A 22,573-nucleotide genomic window follows, 5' to 3' on the forward strand; every position below is an offset into this window, starting at 1 on the left:
GATCCTCTCCTTCCTGTTATTTTCGTGCTCTCTCTTCCTAAGCATACAAAATTAATTCAAGTAGCATAGAATGGATTTGGCCTTTCATGTGTTAACGAAAAATTCTCCACCCCATCCCCCCATAAAATTGCTAAATTGGATGTTGGTTAAGATCTGAAGGTAAACCAGTTGCTTTGGAAAGAGATTAGTAATCAACCCATTCATTTTGATCTTCAGTACTGTAAAAACTAAAACTAAACAAATACAGAAATATCCATAGGTTTCCTTAATCTGTTGAAAAAGGATCTTCAGACACATTAGGAGCTCATAGTAGCAATTCAAAAGCTAAATATAAAAGAAGGTTTATGAAGTACTTATAAAGTCAGTAAGAGGTTTTCTGGGAAACCAGAAAGATAATACTTATTTTTAGCATATTTTCCTGTGAGATAAAGATAGTGAATGTAGAAAGTATCCATCCAAACCCAAAATGAGACACGAAAAAGAGATCCCACGATATGCACCAAGAGAGTGTCACAGAATCAGCATTTAGAGAGCAATGTTCTGACAACACCATCTGCTCATTTGTGCTGTATCTTCCTATTACAGGCTCTCTTAACATCTCATGCATGATTTTCTGTGGAAGTCAGTAGGAGTGTATGATTTATTTTGACATTAATATTTACCAGGCTGGTGTATGCTTAAAGTATCCAAGATGCTGAGAATTTTCACTTGTTTAAAAAGCCATTGAAATGGCTTTCATTTTTCTTTGGAGACGTTAACAACTTATTTTGTCACTTCCCCACTGTTACATACAAGTCAGATACCACTCACACTGCATTAATTTAAGTAAATACCACTAGTGTTGCTCTTACTAGAACTATAGACTGAAAGAAAGATTACTTTGTGGTAAAAAAGTAATTAGCTAGCATTTTGCATTTGTCACTAAAGGATGGTGAAACAAAGCTTCAAGTTGTGAAGCTTCAAATTCTTTACTGTTAGTAATTTATTATGAAATCAAAGTGCAACAGACCCCTGCAAAATTCATTCTGGATGTTGAAAATAGTATTGTTTGATTGTCCCTTCCTAAAACCTACAACAGATATCTCATTTGTATTTATTAACATTTAACAGTTGTGTTGCAGATTCTGGGTAGGTAATGTTCCTGTCATGTAGTTGTGGGGTTTTTTTGTGTGTGGTTTTTTTTTAAGTTTTGAAGCAAGTCTTACAAATAACATTTCAGTGCTTTGGTGAAATATAGCAAAAGTTTGCACAGTCCATGAATTTTAGATCTGTTGCATGACTGAATTAAACGATTGATGCTCTTTTCATCCAGAAATGGATTACAGACCTGACAGATTACTTAAAATAACCATTATGGATGTGAATCATACTGACAAAAGCAAAGAAATCCCATTCAGAAGAAAATATCTTGCCTCAGCCAAACATTTTGATGAACGTGGATGGTTATATATGATTATTTATATACAGTCAAAGGATTTTTTTTTTTTTGAATAGCTAGAGGTAGAAACATATCATTTCAACTTTCCTCATTAACGAAAAGCTTACCAAAGATATGTATCATAGGTATTGTTACTACCCATGTAGCAGAGATGTTGCTCTTAAACAGCTCTGTGTTCTAAGATGGGGTTATGTATTTTCCATTCAGAGGAGGGCACTGATATGCCAGAGATGCACTCTTATAAGCATGAATAGCAGAGACACAACTCAGTGTTTATGATTCTCCTGCACGTGATTGCATTATTTTTCAAAACAATTACTTTTCCTAATATTTAAAGGACAGATGCAAAAAATGAAAGAGCTGTAGTATACTGGAATGCAACTTCTATTGGTAAGTTAAATTATTGCTGATACCATGTCTTTTTTGAAGTTTTGAGTGTTTTTATTGTTGTAGATATGTACTAATACATTTATAGCAGCAGCTATTCAAGATACAATATCTTTAGTGTTGAAAACTGTGAAATTTGTATATTTGAAATGCAATGTGTTGTAAAACCTTACCTCTGAACTTTTTTTTTTTAGGAGCTACAAGAACTTTTGAAACCACACCTGACAATGTGCAGTCTTAAATGCTGCAGTCTCAGAGCCCTTTTTCTATTGATGCTGTGTAGGTAAGAAATATTTGCTAAAAAATATTATTTCCTCAATGTATAATAATATCAGTTAGTTTATAATCAATTTACTTGTAATTAGAAATATATCTGACTGGGTAACAAAGCCAAATCTACTTGACAGTTGAATCTTGCCTCTTACAAAGATTAAACAACCTAGACATTAATAACAGAAATACAGGACTGAACTGTTCCACAGATCATCTCAGCTGCCTTGATTGAGTTACAGATTTTTTCACTGAGAAGACTGATGGGGGAGAAAAAAGGAAGGAATTTACCTTAAGCAAATGATCCTTCAAACAGAGGATTACTGTGTAGAGAGTGTGAATATCCTATCAGATGCTTAGCAAATTTAGAAGGGCACATGGTCCTTGGCTGGATCATAGTACCTTGCCCAAGGACAGAAGCACACAGTCCATCTAAATTTACTGTAAGCTTGAAGTAGTAAAGTCATTGGTGTGCATTTGTTACTAAATGAGAGCATCTTAAAAAGAATTACCTGGTTAAAACATTGTTTTCTTATTCTCTGTTGATGAAATCGTGAAGCTGAGTTGTGTTAAGCTGGAAAGTGAAACCGATCCCTTCTGTGTAGAAGTAACCCTGCTAACAGTGCAGTTGCCATTACAAAAAACTTGATAGAAATGGAGGACTTAAAATATATTCCTTCTATAAAAATGGGGAAAAAATTATTCTTTATAAGTAGTTCTAATAAGAAAATGCAAGCATGGACAGGTTAAACATTGTCACTACCACATTTAACCGAAGTATTTAAAGTCTGTTAGCCAATTCTCTGTGTAGAATTGCCTAACCTATTTGGTCTCCCAGTAAATTCCTCACAAAAACTGCCTGAGCTTTAGTTCAAGTGGATGTGCAAACACATGCTTAGATAAAGCCTCCACTTGGTTGTGAGGGCAGGTGGAACAGTGCCCTGAAAGGGAGTTTAAAACATCCATCTCCCCCACCTTTTGCGGTGCTATAAAGAGATCTTTGTCCAGAACACACATTTGCTCTAATTCCACCTTCCTCCCTCATCAGCTGTGACTTGCCACACTCCATAATCACTGGATGATTCATGGCTTTGCAGTAATAAAACACTGTAAAGAGACGAACAAAATTTCAGAAGCATGTAAGTAACAAGGAGGCAAAATTCTCTGAGAAGTTCATTCTGCAGTATATAATCGCCTTCATTATTATAAGGCAGACTTTGTGAATCCTCTTACAGCTTCATACAGCTAAGAGTATCCAGAAGCACAGACAGTTAATTCCTGTATAGTATCCATGGGAGTTATGTGCATGCACAGTACGTGTTTAGCTTGGATACAAGTGCACAACACTGAGCTGATCCCATCATGTTGTACCCAAATCCAAACACAGGCTGAGAAGAAGCTCTGCCCCTTGGCTAGCTCACAGCCAAGATGATGCTTAGGTACACAAATGCCTTTTTCCAGTGCACAAATCAGGAAGGTTTGGTGAAAGTGCTGTTTAAAACAAAAACTATCCTGCTTGGCACTGAAACAGAAATATTTCTAAGCAATATCCAAAGACCAAGGTGCACTGAAGCAAGGGCCAGGATTGCTCCGCAACTGGCCCCTTAGATATCCCACTTGTATAAGCTCTGGCTAATGTGTGAAGAGAGTTTCCTCTACTGAGTACTTTATAATCAATAATGGTGTGTTGTTTTTTTTTTTTTTTTAATTTAGAGTTTAGAGATAGCCAGAGCCTCATCTCCCCTATCATATACAGAGGACATGATCTGTCACAACGCACATGCTAACGGTATCACACCAGCCTATCAGACTCCACCTTACTTTCTAGTTCTCCCTTCCTGAACGACATTTCTTAACTTGACTTTCAGCGCTTGACATTAAATTACATTATGATCACATCATAGACACTCATACTAAAATCTGTATCCGGGGGTTGCCTGGATGGTCACTTTCCCAGAAAGATTTTTATTAAGAAGTAGAAATGAAAAAAAAGTGAGGCAAATTTGTGAGAGTCATCAATGGAATTTACAAATCATTATCAGGAGTCCGCTGAAGTAAGTATATGCTATTTGATCCCTAGAAGGGCTCCCATTTATTTCAGGATGGGTGTTTTTGAATTAAAGAATGCTAGCGTGGGCTTATAGGGTCAGATCTAGAAAATTCTGTGGTATGTTTATTTTTTTTTTTTTTGGCTGAATTTAAGAGCACTTACATTATTTATTCATTCCTGTATCTGGTAAGTGCTAGTGTAATGCTACTGTTTCAACCTTACTAATTAACCAAAAACCAGTGACAGTACTGGCTGTTTTCAAGCAGAGAATTGAAGCAGTGATGTAGGTGATTCTGCTGTAGTTTATCTACAAAGACCATACAAAAGCCTGTATCCTTGAGAATCAGGTATGAAAAAAGAAGTAAGACCTTTGTTTGCATCTGTAAACCCTCCGCCTGTCAGTGGATTGCCTGAAAAAAGCTTTTTTTCCCTAGCTTTTCCTGAGGGGGGTGTTTCAAAAGCTTGCTCAGACTGTGTTTGGCATTTTGTTTCTCTCTTCTCTCAGTTCTAAGGTGTTTCTGACTCTTTCATGATACATAACTTCTGACAAAAAATAGCCAGGAAAAATATTCCCATACATGTGTCTAGACTGTACTTTTGTTTTAAGCAGTGATATATACTACTGTTTAAGGCAGATGTTCCCTTTTCCCCCTCCAGTTACCCAATTCTGTTAAAACACTAACTTGAAAATATCTTAACAAGCAGTTGTTGTACCTTCCAAGTTTAGCCTAGCCTGTAAAAAACCTAAGTTTTTCAACCATAAGAATAACTAAGGAAATGAAATAATTATAGTTCAGCTTGTATAAAAGCAAGCATGGGTCATTGAAGCTGGAGAGTTTAAAACATGTATTATACATTGACATCCCAGAACAGATAGATATTCCCAGCTGTCAAATAAATATATATTCAGTTTTCTTCTATAAAAACCTATTCTCTCCTCAGTGGCTGGAGCAGCTGTTTCAAGGCAATTCCATACTCACATGCATGCCAATGTATTTCAAATACATAAACAAAATGGAGGAACTAAAACATATGCAGTTAGTTAAATATAACAACACAAATACCAGGTAAAAGAGAAGCTTAGATGCGTTGATGAGAAGATGTACATGCATAAGAGGAATGAGTCTCAGCTTTTACTTTCACCCTTATGATCCCTGCATAAGGCTATATGACAGAATACAGGAATGTGTGCAGCTGTGAGCTCAATCTTGCTTAGCGATGAATGGGGCACGTGAATTGAAGAGCACTTCCAGGAAACAGGGCATCCTCCTTTAAAATGTAGGTAAGCAAAACCACTTCAGGCACGTAACATCTGTAGGTTCCTTGCCTTTCAACACTGACAATCTGCTTCTGAGTATCCCCAAAGTTACCAGGATGGTAGCACCACACAGTGACATTTAGGAGGCATCAGGTTCCGCTCATATATTGGCATACTATGATAGGACTTCTCAAAGATTGCATGGCAAAATAGCACACAAGGGACAGTGCCCCATTAATTCACAGACTTAATTACTGCACAACAGCTTTCGCATGCCAACAAGTTCTTACTTAGCCATAAAAATCAAAGACAGGAAGCTACGCGTCATGTATTAATGAGGGAAATCAAGAATTACCTCAAAGGGTACCAGAGGTGATTTAAGGGAAGGACTTCCACACAATAATGCCAAATATTTAAGATGTATTTCTGAAAATAGCTGTTAACACACCAGACCACTCTGCAATTGCATACTGATCAGCAGAACAACATTATACCATTGCAGTGGAAAAGGGACAAGTTTTCCTTTTTCGTTTTACAATATGTGAAAGTTATTCAAGAACAATCCAGTGAAGCAGCAAAATTAAACTCATGCAGCTCATTGAGCACTTAGCTAAAGTTATATGTAAATTACAAAAGGAGAATATCTATTGCAAGTACAGCATTTAAGAAATAAATTAAATTCAAGTACATTTCTAATTGCAACACTTCTGTGCAATATAAAATTGGCCTTTTTATTTATATCCACGTTTCAACTCAACATGACCGTGCTTGTTTCTTTAGAACACAACTTAGAGGAAAAACATTCCTTATTTCAATGCTGACATTACTCAAGACCACACTTAACATTAAGTAGACTAATAACACAGTTCTCTAGCAATAAAGAAATAAAAAACAAGGACAAAAAAAGGGAAATAAATAGGATCATTCAAATATCTAAGCTATATGAATTACAAGACTGCTAATGAAAAACAGCTACTTACATGGGAATAGGGTCTGGTGAACAGAAAAGTTACACAGTAATAGTAGCACTTCAAGACAGCGGATGCCACATCTAAAACCACAGTGTGATTTGGCCACGTGCATTCAGTAAGATCATCATAGCATTTAAGTTTTGCCAATCTAAGATACTGTATTATTCATAGTGGATAAAACCCACAGTTTCCTGACAGAACAGCTCAAGCTCTCTCAGAAACACAGTAAAATTAAAAGCAAAGGAGCAAGGTTTGGAAAGCAACAGGAAGCCCAGAAATATCATTAGGAAGAGCAAGCAGAGTTTTCAGGAGCAGCTCTGGGAGAAACTGGGAAGAAGAAATTCAGTGAGGATTTAGCAGGACTAGGAAAGACCACAAAACACTGGTACCCCTGTAGCCATCAACTTGCACTTACATCCTTTTCCCCTGGGCTGAGCCACCAGAGCTACAGCTCTTGTACTTGCTGTGGGAGAGCTAAGGGATAGAGCTGGTCACTCATAGCAACAAGTCACTTTTAGCATGGGGGCTAAGAAACACAGAGACCTTCTCCTGGTGAATATATAGGTGGCTGCTCCCCACCAGCAGAGACAACACCTCTGCCTGCAGCCAGCTGGGCTTCCTCGAGTCAATCAATTATTTGCTTCTGATCTTCATAATTAAAGTCATACCCCCACTTTTCTCAAATCATTGGCAATGAGCAGTCAGTACCACTTGTGTTTTAATTTATGAAGAGCACAGCCTGAATCTGTGATGGGTGAGCATGCCCTGCTTGCACTCTCGGGGTGCTCACCTTAGGGGTTAGGCAGAAATTAAGAGCAAAGCTATGATATCTTTCATTATGGGACTGTTACTTACAGTGTAACAGCCCTTAATGGCCCTGGGTGTCCCTCCCACAGCTGCTAACCATCAAGACCCATAAAAGGTGAAGGGGGGAATATATAAAAATGAGTCCTGATATGGTCTGAGTAAAGAATTGCAATTCAGATATGCATCTTCCCTAGTCCCTTCACTCATTCTCCCAATGAGGCTATTGCAGGGGCCCCAGTGCAAAAATGGGGTTTGTAATTACTAATTTATATTTCATTTTTGTGGAGCATATTTATAGCTGTTTCTGAACAAAGAAGTGGTTTGCATTCTCATTATGCTTCACTGATTTTTGCCCAACAGGATTATTTCTGTAACCTGTTTAACAATTGTGTTGTAAAAGCAGGATTTTAAAAGTGTTTTTATGCATTAATCTCTGAGGCTGGTTTCTGTCTCTCTCCAGGAGCTAAATTGAATGTATTTCATTATGTAAAAAGAAGCTTAATTTTAAATGCTGAAATAAACAATCAACACCCCTCCCACATTCCTAGATTATAACAATAGTGCCCTATTTACAGAGAAGGTATTAAAGAAGACTGAATTGTTTTCTCAGCTGAGGTGTTAAGAAATGATAGACTTTAAAGAAACAAGAGAATTTAAGATATAAAAGTGGTATTTTTTTCCAATAAGACTAATACAGATTATAAAATCTGATATTTTCTAGAACATTTTTTTTTATAGTGCTGTGAAATGCAAACGTACAAATGTTTCATGATATGCTATCTTATGGGCAATAATCGGCAGTAACCTTGACACTAATACAGCATTTTCCTGGAATGTCACCTCTGCTATAATTGATGATGTTCTTTTAAAACATCCTCACTTTTTCATTCCTTTTAGGTCAATGCAAATTCCTAAAGCTGAAGGAAAAGGTGAAATTCTACCTCCAACTATACAAAAAATAATAAAAGGATACAACAAGTATCTGCGTCCATTTTTTGATAGTAAGTAGAAAAGCTGTTTTAATAAGATTGAGCCATAACATAATGCAGTGTCTGAAACTCAGCAATGAGAGCAAATGTTTTTTTGATGTACTTTTTTCTCCGATGTTTGACAGTGACTGATCTGATTATACATGATGTACTATGATATAAGATATAGCGTAATAGCTTTTTGTGGCCCAAGGTGAAACTTATATATTCCAGGCATTCACAAGCAAAACTTCCAGACTCTGTTCGAAATTTGGCTATTGATATGTGTCCTTAGTGAAATAAACTATAATACCTTATCTATATAAAAGCATAATTTCCCCTGATTTCCTAAACTATAAAAATTTCCTATATTTCTAACTAATTTCCTCTATTTCCTATAACTAACTAATTTCCTATAACTAAAAAAATTTTGATTAAAGATAAGAAAGCTTTATATATCAAACTGTTCATAAAAGCACAGGCAAATCTTGTTACTATACCAAGTATTATGTGCATCTACTATAAGATTGCAAGAGAATTATTTAATAAATGCTTCTTGTCTCGGGTCTTAGAGGTCACTGAACTGGTTTACTGCAGAAATGTGAGGGAAAATGAATCGAAAATGTCAGTTCCCTGTGTCAGAAGGCCATGGTCACCAGGCTGGAAGACCCACATAGTCTACTGCACTGAGGCTGATTTTACTGCCCTGCAGTGCAGTCAACGTTAAGCACCTGAAATCTCAGTGGCAAACACCTTCCTTGCTTGAATCAGGCTATTGCACCTATCAATCAGAAATACTGAAGAGTTACGACACAAGGTGAAGATCTCTGCCTGGAGTAACTGTAGAACTCTGAAAAAGAAAATATTCTGCCTGTTGAAAAGATGCTCAGCATCACATCTCTGTCAGGAAATAAACTTACAGAGTGAATGCTAGGCAATAGTTCTTAAGTTAGATATTCAGAAACGTTAGAGGTTTCAAATGAAGACTTTAATATCCCTTTATATTCTGCTTAAAAATGGACTAAAGAGTTTGTCAGACCATACTGTTACCTCTTGCCATCCAAATACCTGGTGAGACTATCAGCCTGTTCAATAAGGGCACTCCACATCATGTGCAATTTCTGAATCCATTTCATGCTAACCCCTTCTTATTGGAGATGGTGCATAATGGAAAATAACTATATGTTCAGTGGCCATTAATGTATTTCATTCATTACTTCATGCTAGTACTAGAGATACATTGGCACTGCTATGATGGACGTGCTTTGGTAGACAGCAAACAGAATTTCACTGCAAAATCCTATGATAGTAGTTAAGACTAGCAGTAACACACTTTTGAGTTATGAATCTCCCTTTTCTAATGTGAGCCCTTTTTTTTTCTCAGCTGTTGTAATGCAGCGAGGCTATAGCTCTTTTTCTGCCTGGGAATTTCGTTCAGAGGGATGCTAAGGACTTTCTGCATTTGCCTGGAAATCCCAGAGGAGTTCAAGCACAGATCAAGCCTATGTCATATGCAGAGCCAGTCTGGCACTTCCAGACAGTGCCAGCATCGCTGCATATGCTCGCCGCAGCTCAGGCATGCAAACACTGAGTCTCAGAAAGCTTTGATGGATCTGTATTAGCACTACTGCTGAAGGAATGGGATGAGACTCTGAAAAATACATTTTATTGATGCCATTTCTAAATGTAGCATTGATGGTTTTGTGAGAAATGACTTTTTTTTTTTTTTAGGAATAATTTAGGTTAGGATGACCCAGGAAGTGTTCATCCTGATTTTTGGACCTGTAGCTTTTTCCAAGATCATTTGGGATCATTTTCCATGTGACGTATGCTCAGGGTGGGGTGGGGAGTGGTATCTGCCTAGCCCTGACCCCTCCCTGTTACTGGCAAGGCGGGCTGCAGCTCGGATGAGATTCAGGTCCAGGAGAAGCTATTGCTTTTCTCAGAAGCAGAGCTAGTAAACCACTTAAACCCTCAGCTTAACAATTCAGTGGATTATACTGATCTGTGTGACCACAGCTATCTTATTGTTGTTCCATGTAGTATTTCCCTTATTTCTATGGATATTATCTGCCTGCAGCTGGTGTACCTTGTACCTGTTCTTCATGAGAAAGATTTCAGTATAACTGGCTTTACTCAGAATTATATCAATGGCTATAGCACACCTGCTAAATAGTTGATGAAGCCAGAGTGTCGATTTAGTAATTTATACCTCTTCTGTGACTTTATTTTACCCTCTTTATCCCCCCAGTCCTTAATTTCTTTGGTATGATATTTTCATTTTAATAGTAAGAGGCTGACCAATCAAAAATGGATTGTAAGATCAGAGTGCTGGTTAGACTTGAGTATAATAATGACCAAATGCATGATAAAAATCTAAACCGGGGTATTCTGGTACTGGTGGAGATTACCAGCTACTATAAAAGCCTGCACAGTTCTAATTGTGTCAACCTATCAGTGCTGATTTACTCTGAGAAGGAAACTTGTATTTCTAGAAACATGAACAGAAAAGGATGTATATGCATATTAACCCCAAGATCTATGTTTGCTGTCTGAAGTGCATGAAAGGATTTGCATAAAATGGGAACCTAGTATGTGTATGTTAATATGCAGAAATATAAAAAAATAATATCCTAAAGTCAGCCTCTTTAAGACACTTGGCTCCCTTCCCCCCCCCCCGCAATGATTCCTTTGCTTTCAAAGTTGTGCATATTTCTGTTTATTTGTGTGGTCAGTTAGATATGCAGTCATAAATACGCATGAAGAAATTTGTCATAAAACTAGATGTTATTATTTGTTGGCATCTACAGTGCTTTGAGCTTAATGTTACCTAGTCATAGTGGAACACTTGAAATGTGATTTTTATCAAGTGTGAGAGGGCCAGAGGTTAGCTTGAATTTTAGAATAACGTAATTCAAAGTCATTTCAAAGTTATTTGTCCTTGAAATTTTTCTTCAGGCAGGAAATGGGGATTTTTGAAGTGATGCTTGCTGCCAAAATACAATCATACTCTTAGAAAATCAGTGACACTGAACTCCTTAGTATTTAGCAAAATGTTTTTTTTTTTTTAGTCCTGAAAAGAAAGCACTAGGTATAAGCAAATGATCATAAAATGAAGGTTTGTTTTTCCTAAAGCCAGGAGAAACAGAAATATTTACTAATAAAGGAAATTTTATGGCAGCTCATCAGTTCTTAGTTTAATAAGCCCTCCATTTGCCTGTTTGTTTGTGTTTGGTCCTTGTGCTGGGACTGGCAGATGACTGGAAATTACCTAAGTGGATACAACTCAGCCAGTGTCATTAACAAGGGGATTATGAAGATATTTTTCATTTGAATCCAATGAATGTGCATAACAACATAAAAATTGTCTTCTCCTCTCCTTGCATGGATTGGAACGAATAGATTTCTAGATTTTAAGCCTGGATTAATCTCGCCTTTAGTCATCTCCTCCCCCACAAGTCACCCCTCCAGACCCTTGCTACCCAAACGCTGCCATTTATGCCCAATACAGACTGTCATTCCCATGTCTAGGCACCAAAATTAGGTACCTAAAGTTAGATTAGTTGAAGCCAGGCTTAGTATGTCAAAGGTCTGCAGGCAGGTAAAACTGACTGAGCATTTTATGTTTGCCCACGTTGGGTGGCACATACCAGTTACCAAATGATGGGGATACTTTTACACAGTGTTTAGTACAGAGGAATCCCAGCTGGACTGGTTACTTGGCTCTGCCCTCATCTGAATATTACTATTAAGAATGTTGTGTTTCCTTAACTATAGCATTTTAATGTCCCTCTTTGATCCGGTTCATCAAGTAAGTCTTAATAAACTGAACAGATAGACCTGGGAAGTTCCATTAGTGAATTAAAAAATTACCTAATCTAGAATAATTTTAGCCATTCTTTGGACTGGAGTACGAAATACTCTTATACTAGTGTTAGTAGGTAGTACCCCTTAACGTAATAATATCCATCCTAGACTTTTAGATAGATGTGAAAGTCTTCTATAGAAAAGCTGACAGAAGGGATTTAAAAATGCAGTTATTTCCCTTAAATGTGCTACATAACCCTGGCACTTTATCTCAGCAATACAAGCTGATTTCAACATCAGGTTTTCTGCTGAAACTGTGTAGACCAATTTTATAGCTTTAGGTGCTGTGCCAAACCTCTCTGAATTAACGAGCAATTCCTGCTGACTTCAGTGAGCCTTGGATCAGGTTCATAGAGTTGTTAAGGGATGCATAAAATCTTGTAAATAATTTTATACAAATAGATTTTGTTCTGTGATTGAATGTGATAATTTAAGTGTTCTAATTAAAAAGAGAGAGATGAGGAAAAGGTCACAGCTAAGTATATTTGAATATGGAAGCTGCTTTCAAGTGGTATAGAAAAGTGTCATGCTTAAATCAGTTATTCTAAACCACATTTAAAAGGTTATTTTCCTTAGCTTTGTAATGATTAATAGATTTCATGGTCTTAAGCTTTAAATTCAAGAAAGCAAATTAAATTTTGAGTCCAACCTTCTGTGTAAGACCAGTCATTTTTTTTTTTCTCAAATGTTGTTTATATTAAGTTCTATGAGTTTAATTAGATGAAGGCATTTTATTCCTCAGAAGTTTACCCCTAAAAGAGACCAGGAGATATCAGGATGTTACCCATATCTAAGACCCTTTTATTTAGTGAGACAAGCTCACAGGGTACATGAGAAATAAATACCATATCATCATCATCTAAAGACTATTTTATGTACCAGTTAGCCAATGTCTAATTCTTCAGAGAAAGGCAAAAAGCCCAGAATATGTATGACCAGTTGTGTACTGGAAAAAAAAAAATCTTTTGAATCCCTACTGAATCCTTACAATTGTGATTTAATAAATCAATGACTTGGTGCAAAACTGTAAACTCCAGCATACAGATGGTAACATAGATTTTCATTCCTTTCCCATGGAGATGAGGGACACTATGAGACTATTATTGCCACCAAACCCAGCTTCCTACCTGCAGGACAGTTTGGTGTTTCCCCCCTCCCCATCCCTAAATGCTCAGTTCTAGAGACTCTAAATCATAGAATCATAGAATCGTTAAGGTTGGAAAAGACCCTTAAGATCATTGAGTCCAACTGTTAACCTATCACTGCCAAGCCCATCACTAAACCATGTTCCTAAGCACCACATCTACCCATCTTTTAAATACCTCCAGGGATGGGGACTCAACCACTTCCCTGGGCAGCCTGTTCCAATGCCTGACTACCCTTTTGGTGAAGAAGTTTTTTCTAATATCCAACCTAAACTTCCCCTGGCACAGCTTGAGGCCGTGTCCTCTTGTCCTATCGCTTGTTATTAGGGAGATGAGACTGACCCCCACCTCGCTACAACCTCCTTTCAGGTAGTTGTAGAGAGCAGTAAGGTCTCCCCTCAGCCTCCTCTTCTCCAGGCTAAACAATGAATGACAATGATAAACAGTGATCAAGTTAAATTAGAAAAAAATAAATTTATTTGAATTTTCACATCTCTAGCTTCCATAAAGTGGGATCTTGCTTTGCTTTGTCAGAGAATGTGTACAACTTACTACTGGATACCTTTCCTGTGCACTTACTGGCATTGGGCAAGTCACCTCTCCGTCTTCTCTTTGAGGAGCTGAGTAAATGCTGTTCCTTAATTTTCATGTTAGAAGCTTTGATATTAAGCTTCCAGAGATTTTTTGTCTTCTGGAATATTTCTCTCTCTCAACTGAACTGTCTGTTGTTTGCACATTTTTTTTCAAATGTGGAAAACAAATCTTGTCACAGTAATCTCGTAACAGTCTTGCCAATATAGTCTAGATCGCAAGATAACTTAATTCTGCGTATTGCTCCCCATTGCAATAGTGCTTCTGCCAAAGCATAATACAGAAAGATCATGTTGAAATGATTATCTGTGACAACCTTTAAATCCTTCTCAAACGCACTGCTTGCCAAGATAGTTTCCTATCCTGTACATACTGCCTGCATTATTTGTCTCCACATTAATTGCTTGCATTTGGCAGTATTAAAATATGTTTTTTTGACAAATGATTTAACAAGCTGTTGTTATGACGATCCCCACCAAATTTTTTTCTTGCCCACAAACTGTACTAGCGAAGCTACATCACTGTCTAAAGATCATTGATGTGAACAAATAGGATTGAAGCTGATTCCTGCTAGAAATGGGTCTGTCTTCTGATGTCTTCATGTCAACAATTATAGTTGAGATCTGTCAGAAGGCCTATCTTAATCTGTCCAGTCTCTTCATGTAACGTATATTTGTCAAGAAAGATGTCTTGTGTTGGGAAGTTAAATGCACTGAAAAAATCGAAGCGTAATGTATCACTTTATCTAAAAGTCCCATAATACTCAAAGCAAAGCTGGCAATCAGGTGGACAAAAGCAGTTTTTCATGCGTGCTGGTTTTGGCTGGGGTTAATTTTCTTCATAGTAGCTAGTATGGGGCTATGTTTTGGTTTTGTGCTGAAAACAGTGTTGAGAATACAGGGATGTTTTTGTTATTGCTGAGCAGCGCTTACACGGAGTCAAGGCCTTTTCTGCTTCTCACCCCACCGCACCAGCGAGGAGACTGGGGGTGCAGAAGAAGCTGGGAGGGGACACAGCCGGGACAGCTGACCCCAACTGAGCAAAGGGCTATTCCATACCATATGACGTCATGCTCAGCATATAAAGCTGGGGGAAGAAGAAGGAAGGGGGGGATGTTTGGAGTTACGGCATTTTGTCTTCCCAAGTAACCGTTACGCATGATGGAGCCCTGCTTTCCTGGAGATGGCCAAACACCCGCCTGCTGATGGGAAGTAGTGAATGAATTCACTTGTTTCATTTTGCTTGCGTGCGCAGCTTTTGCTTTACCTATTAAACTGTCTTTATCTCAACCCACGAGTTTTCTTACTTTTACTCTTGTGATTCTCTCCCTCACCCCACAGGGAGGGAGTGAGCAAGCGGCTGTGTGGGGCTTAGTTGCCGGCTGGGGTTAAACCACGATATCATGAAACTATAATAAATTATTCTAGTCATACTTTTCTTTCTAATTCTCTGTTAGAGTTGCATAGTATTTTATCCAGTATTGCTGCAAGGAGGAGGTGTTCTTTCAAAAAGCAATCCCTTTTGAGATATTTCTGAATGTCAGAATTAAGTTTTCTTAAACTAAATGAAAAAGAGCTAGTATTAACAGCTCAGCACTGGCAGTTCATGATAGTGCCGACTGTCTTAAGTAGTAGGTCTTCAGAGTTACAAAGACATATGTGACACAGCGGTGGTTTACTTTGTTGGTACAAAGTTTAACAGGCTGTGATCATTGCAGTGATCCAAACTTAATTTTTTGGTATACTGTCTGCTGCTCTTCTGGCCGCTTTCCTGTATAGGATTACTGTGAATATCTGTAAAGTGCATAAAGTAATAGTCTTCGTACGTTAATTTCAGTAAAAATTAAAATGTATGTTAATTAAATTGTGCACAAGTACAAGGCACACCCTTTGGCATTTCTTTGCCATATTTTGAAGATTCCCTTCACTAATGCAGGACAGACTAACTAGTTTTCTTCTGAAGATTGGTAGATTTCTTCTGAAGTTGTTGTTATACATAGAGTTCCTGCCAAACATATGGAAATGTAGGAACTGACTGCCTCATCTGGTGTACTGCTCTGTTTTTGACACTGTCAGCAGGAGACCTTTCAGAGGAAGTTTGGGAGAAACCCTGGTGGATAATTATGGGAAGACTCATTCTGTTGTTAATACTTTGCTTATTTAGTAAGGCACCATAAATTGTATCTAGCCTCACACAAAAAAAAGAAATTAACATTTAACTATCAATATTGTTCTGATTTAATTAACTGTTAAAGCAAAGCTATTCTCAGCAGCTTGTGTTGTGTTAGTAAAAATCCCTTCCAATAATTGTGGGGTAACAGTTACTTGGGAAGACAGTTGGCAATAATATGCTCCGTTACAGTCATACATGGGAATCTGTAGGAAGACTTTAAAAAAATCAGAAAATGGATTATAAATAACACTTATTTTTAAATTTAATGATTTTTGAGGGCCTGACACGTCTTTTGAGGCTGGCAATATTGTACCTGTAATAATGATATAGCACAATGGTAAGCATAAATATCAATTGACTCTGTTGCTGTTTCACCCTAGAAAGTTGGGCTGAGTTTCCTACAGGGTCAAGTTTTTAACCTGGAGGAACAAAACATAAATGTATTCTTGGAGTATCAAAACCTGAAAAGAATGGAAAGAAACAAAAGAACAAGCTGTCAATGGTCTGAGAACTTTTCAGTCAAATAATTTTGTTCCAAAGTTAACCTCCAAAGTCATCTTCCAATAGATGAACAATTTCTTTTAATCCCTATGTACAATTTATAGTACATAATAAACACATAGATTGCCATCAGGGGATGCTGCAAGTCCTGCTTTAAGCTGGAGCTTTATATTTGAACTTTCAACTGAGTCCAGAACAAAGCATTTATAGATTCTTTCAGGAGTGCCAGATGTTTAACAGTTTTAACCCATGCATTACAAATGGAAATTATTTTGGAAAAAAAAAATACTAATATGCTTATACCACTTAGAACGACACGTTTTTTCTTTAGTGTTACTCAGTGGGGTAGAGTTGGACCTATCTCCCTCTAGATGCCATTTGGGGGCATATAAGAACCATGTACATAATGTGTTGCAAGGAGCCAAGAGGGGATTTCAGCAGTGTGCCGGCAATGTACTGGCACCATCAGCTACGTAGATCTTATCTAAAATATTTCTGCATTTCTCAGTGCTGCATTCTCTGCTTCTCAGTTACTTGGAAAGATGCACTTATTTAATATGAATTTCCTTGTACATGTACTCTTTTAATTATTCTGCACATATTTAACCAGGAATAATGTCATGTTTCCATGAAAGCTCTGCGCAAATTCTGCATTTTAAAATGCATGGCTGGTGATCTTCCTTCTGACACTGTAAAATGCACATTCACAAGGAAACAAGAGTCTGAGCATACTAACATTATAATGACAACTACTTGGGTAAGGTATTTAATGACACTGAATAAACCTTCAGCGGACATTAATATTAAAAGGAGAATGAAATGACTAGTTTTCCTTTATAAATGCAAGTATTTAAATCACAAGTTAACTGCTAATGGTCAAAAGCAAGACATTAAAATACAGTGACACAATATAGACAATATGTTCTTAAATAGTCAGTAAGTGAAGTCACTCAGCTATCCCATCTGGATGTTCACCATGTGACATTGCCAGGTGCAACTTCTTAGTTCACTGACATCTGATGGACCAGATGTCGCAACTGGAAGAATTCTTTCCACTGCTCTGCATCTCGGAGCAGAAGGGTGCGATGTAAAATGGGGACTGAACCTTCTGCACCTTGTTGTGCAACATTTTCCCCAGCACTTTTTTTTTCTGGGGAAAAAAATAGGAAATCGTATAAACCAGGAAATATTTAGGAAATAAAGCATGTTTATTAAAACCAAGGTACTGTTCGTCTAGAAGTATTATATTTTGGTTATGAAATTGTTAAAATTCTTTTATAATCTAAGTTTGAGGAATATTTCCTTTTTAAAAAGCTACTAAACATTTAGAAAAAAATGGATCATATTGTGGAAGATTTTGTAGCCACTTCTGAACACTGAGTTTTAAAGAACTATGTGCTAGATTCTGACTTTCTCTTTTTTGCAGATGGTCCTGTGTCAGTTGGAATGAGTCTGGATATTGCAAGCATTGATACAATATCAGAAATAAATATGGTATTGTAGCTTTTGCAATCTTTTTTGTTTTGCTTGTTGATAAGCTAATGTCTTGTGTTTACAGCTGCTGGCAAAGTGACTTGAGGCTTTTCTCCTTATGCAGTCAATGTGTGCTAGGAGATGGAATTTTATTTTTCACTACAGATAACGGTTATAACACTATAATAAGTATAGAAATTCAGATGCAAATCACACCTTTCAAATAAAAGAAAGAAAAAGAAAATTACTACTGAGTATTAATCTTAATGAAAGGCATGTAGAGCAGTATTTATTTTCTGGATGAAATGTCGAAATCTTCATGCATTTCAGAAAATTAAAGATATATTCATGTGACTTTGAAGCCACTCCCTTTCCTTGTGACTCGACACAGCTGAACTCATATTGTTTTCCTCTTTTACTGTCACACATTAATTTATTCCAGCTGTGTTTCATTAAATTTGTATAATTTATTTTTGAACAAACTATGAAATGGAGTATACTTTTCTAATTAAAGCTCCTCCATTGGTACATAGAAATAAAAGGCAAAATTCATTAATCAGATATTCAATATTAGCAAATACTTGTGTGTGTGTGTATATAAAAAAGTGTGTACACATATAAATGAATATATAAAAAAATAAAAGTACCTCACCGTTTCATTACTCAGGCTTCCACAGAAGTTGAATATTAGAATCCCTCTGTACTTACTAAGTATCAGTTAGTTAATATTTAGAAAGGGGGAAGTAAGGTCAGAACTTAAGATGAACTTATACTGATAAAAACACACTGTAAAATCAAAAGTTGATGAAAAAAGTGCTAAGAAATAGTGTGATTTTAATGTAAGACTACAAGGCATATCTGAATTGAAGGTGGATTGGGCTAAGAGCTATATTCAAGGTTTTGATAAATTTGGCACCACTGTTTCCCTTGTGATGCTGAAAGGCTAAATTGTGCTAAAAGATGACGATTCCCTTCCTATTTCACTAACTTCTTTTGTCCTTTTGTCTATCTGAATTTATACAACTTTTTCCAAAGTTTTCTTAAAACCACATTATTTAGTAGTTTATGCGAACAAAATGATATTTGCAACCACTTATATAAATAATTCCAAAATTAAAAGATTTACAGGGACAGATTATCTGCTTACAAAACTCTGATGACTTCAGCTGATTTATAGCCCCAGACTTAGACCATCAGCTTTTACTGTAAAATTCCAATGCCCGTAACAAAATCTACTCAAGATAATATTTCTTAATGATGTCAACCTCACATCAAGTGTTGGAAAATTTGGCAGTACAAGAGCCATTACAACTGCTATCGGAATGCCAGCATTTAAGAATGGGACATGGAGAGTCACAGGCTATTTGTGCCCAACAGCTGTTTCTATATACTTTTGTAAAACAGAATATAATACAGGCTTGCTCTGTATGATAACTTTGTTTTTTCTCTTTCAGGACTACACGGCTACCATATTTCTAAGGCAGCGATGGACTGATGAGAGACTTTGTTTCGATGGTAATAAGAGTTTAAGCTTAGATGGTCGGCTTGTGGAAATGCTTTGGGTACCGGATACTTTCATAGTTGATTCAAAAAAGTCTTTTCTTCATGATATCACTGTTGAGAATCGTCTTATAAGAATATACCCTAATGGAACAGTTTTGTATGCTCTACGGTATGTATATACCACACAACAGCCTTTATATTTGGCTTCTACTTACATTTTAAACTTTCCAGGTTAGCATAATTTTATGTTTAGGAAACAGATCTATTTGTAAAAGTAGAATATGCATGGTCTTGTAGTTTTATGAATACGTAGTATTATTGACCAATATGATTAAATTCTTAAATTTAATAATAGGTCTCCTTTTCTTCCCTAAGTAGACCCTTTTGCTTTCATGTAGACCAAATACAGGAATTGCATTTTGCCATTCCAGTTGTTTTGCCATGAAGTCATCACAGAGGAAAGCAAGCCGTGATGATTGATTTGCATTATTTATTGCGGCTTATCCTTTATAATAGATTTTGATAAACATAATAAAATTGTAAAATATATTGCAAAATATCAATACAGGAAAATGCACACTGTAAGTGAGAAGGGATCAAGGGGTGCCCTTTTTAGACTGCCACAAAACTCAGTTATTCTGGAGTTTCTGAAGTGGTTTCCAGTTTTGGATGCTATTACTCTCCCCCATTAGCTACCAGTAAATACTAGATTTTTTTTTTTCCTCGCAATAGATATTTGCCTGCAAATATTAGTTCAAGAAGGATACATGGCTTATTTTTATTTTTACTGATGGACAATTTTATCCCATTAATAATCAGCAATACTCTTTTTTTTTTCCCAAGGATCACTACAACTGTTGCATGCAGCATGGATCTGACCAAATATCCAATGGATAAGCAGACGTGTACTTTGCAACTGGAAAGCTGTAAGACGCTTAATACTTATTATTTTTATACAATTAGAAAAATATCTATGATCTTTTTCAAGGGTTGCTAGATATTATTATCAAAGAGGCTGGAATTTTCAAAGAAGCCAAGGGACAGTATGTGACCAGTCCCTCTTCAATTACAGTAGTATCTGTATACAAAGATAAATGCACAAGGCATCACTGAAAATAGCATGGCAGTACTGAAATGCTGCCATGCTATTAATCATTAAACAAAATCTCAGGAGATTGTCATAGGCCTGGTTTTGCAGTGCATCCTGCAGTTATTCTGTTGGTCTTCAGGGGGAGTTCTGTGAGCAGACATTTTCCAGCACAGCTGAGAAAATATTTTTTATTTTTTATTTCTCTTTCAGATAGTAGGTATTTTTTTTTCCCCCTGAGGCACAATTCCTCTAGGAAAGAAAGATATTAGAATAAGGCTTATTTGTAAGGCATCGAGTTCATATTTAATTAATTTACTGTCTTCATACTGAAAAAAGGGTAATTGCATAGACAGTTCTGTTCTGAGATGGATATTTACAGATCTTTCTGTCACTTATTTAATTGTTTCTATGCCAGTGTCCTGGGAAAAAATATCATCAATTGATGGACCAAGACTAAATATACCTTTACAGGTTCTCATGTTATCAATGTCCTCATAATTTTCATTGAAATATGGTCTCTAATACTTTGTAGACATGGTCACTTTGCAAATACCTAAATGTGTGTGTTGTTTATAGTTAACTTTCTGCTATTACTCATATGATAAGACTCTATCAAAATATTTTTGCATGGGATAATGTAAAAGGATACCCAATCCTGTAAGATGAAAATATATGTTCAAATATATGTCAATGCATATTCAAAATCTTTTGGAAGGTTTTTCAGTACTTGTCAAGTTTTATTCTTTACCATTTCAGACATGTGTGTGTTCTTTATCTCCTGTTGGTAATGACGAATTAGAAGATTGCTGCAAAATTTCATTTTAGACAGAACCACAAAGGGAATCAGCCCCCGAACCTTCCTTACACAGGAGCCCCTCTAGAATCAGCAGTTTTATAAGATCTGTTTAACACATAGTGATTTGAATTAGAATTTGGATTTATCTCTCATTTATTTTCCTTTGGAAGAGCATATTGGTAAGTCAACACATATGGTTTTACATCAACAGCATTGCCTAATGAGTCATTTAATATTTTCTCTAGTTCCAGAATGAAATATATGTCCCACAAGTACTTAAATTTATTTGACAGGATTAAAAAAAGGAAAATTCCCTCTATAATTATAAATAAACATTTTTCAGAATGATTCCATCTGCTTTTTCAACAACACACAAGTGTCTCCTGTCCAAGGGGAAAACATAGTAATGTCATCACAAATGCTCCCATGACACTGGTGTTTAGTTTTAAAGAAAACAGCTAGAAGCAATAAATGCAAATGGAAAGAGTGTGCCTTTAGCTTTGGCCCTTTTTCTTCAGTGCACTGTTATACTTTCTTTTGGGTATGCTGGAAATGGTGTTTACCCTCTCATGAGATAAGCTGTGACAATTTATAGATGAATAATGACATCGTCCTAGAATACTGCTTGCCGATACCATTACCTGGAATTAATAACTGTGAAGGCAAGCATGTGTATACATCCACACAAATACCAACGTGTGTAAATAAAATGTAAAATATATAGCAAATACGTGATCTGAAACAAAGTGTTAGGCCTTTTATTAAGTGACTACTAATGTAATCGATTAATATTATCAAGTAATGGCTTTACACAGTAAGGCATGGCTAGTTGCCTTTACAACATGCTATTCTGCCATTAGTAGTTAATAACATTAATTGTTTTATACTTTCTACACAGCAAAATACATTTCAGCCAAAATGTCTATTGTTTCTTTCCCCTGTTATTGCAACACTTTAGAAGGTAGTACAGGCATATGTTAGGAGACAGAGAGTTGCCACTCTGAGTCTCGGTTGATATGGCAGATGTGACATTTGGGGACTTGGAAGGCTTCTGTCTCGGTGGGTGCTGCCGGGGGGTTCACGCTCTCTGCCACATGGTAGGGAACACCACCATTCATTTACACTGAGCTGAGGGCTTTTTTCCTCTTTCTCCCCCTCCCCGCCCCCCACAGGCCTCCCATCCAAATACATATTAATGTTTTGGGCCATCTCTGAAATTTTATTTCCTTTTTGAACATGTCCTTTAGCATTTATTCAGTGAAGAGCCATGTGAAGGCACTTAACTT

The 22,573-nt window shown here is 36.7% G+C and overlaps 1 protein-coding gene across 1 annotated transcript in view; it reads left to right on the top strand.

The window, feature by feature from the left end:
• Window positions 1–1,813: 1,813 nt before the first annotated feature.
• The window catches only part of LOC309588849 (gamma-aminobutyric acid receptor subunit pi-like), a gene marked incomplete at both ends in the record, with an annotated part of 40,420 nt that continues 19,660 nt past the window's right edge, over window positions 1,814–22,573 (top strand). Inside the window, 6 exons of the mRNA XM_082308559.1 lie at window positions 1,814–1,828; window positions 2,020–2,108; window positions 8,079–8,182; window positions 17,852–17,919; window positions 19,353–19,570; window positions 20,245–20,327. Coding sequence (XP_082164685.1) covers window positions 1,814–1,828; window positions 2,020–2,108; window positions 8,079–8,182; window positions 17,852–17,919; window positions 19,353–19,570; window positions 20,245–20,327 — 577 coding nt within the window. The remainder of the gene's footprint in view (window positions 1,829–2,019; window positions 2,109–8,078; window positions 8,183–17,851; window positions 17,920–19,352; window positions 19,571–20,244; window positions 20,328–22,573) is intronic.

This window comes from Platalea leucorodia, assembly GCF_965183815.1.
Source record: "Platalea leucorodia genome assembly, chromosome: 4".
NCBI classification, from domain to species: Eukaryota; Metazoa; Chordata; class Aves; order Pelecaniformes; family Threskiornithidae; genus Platalea; species Platalea leucorodia.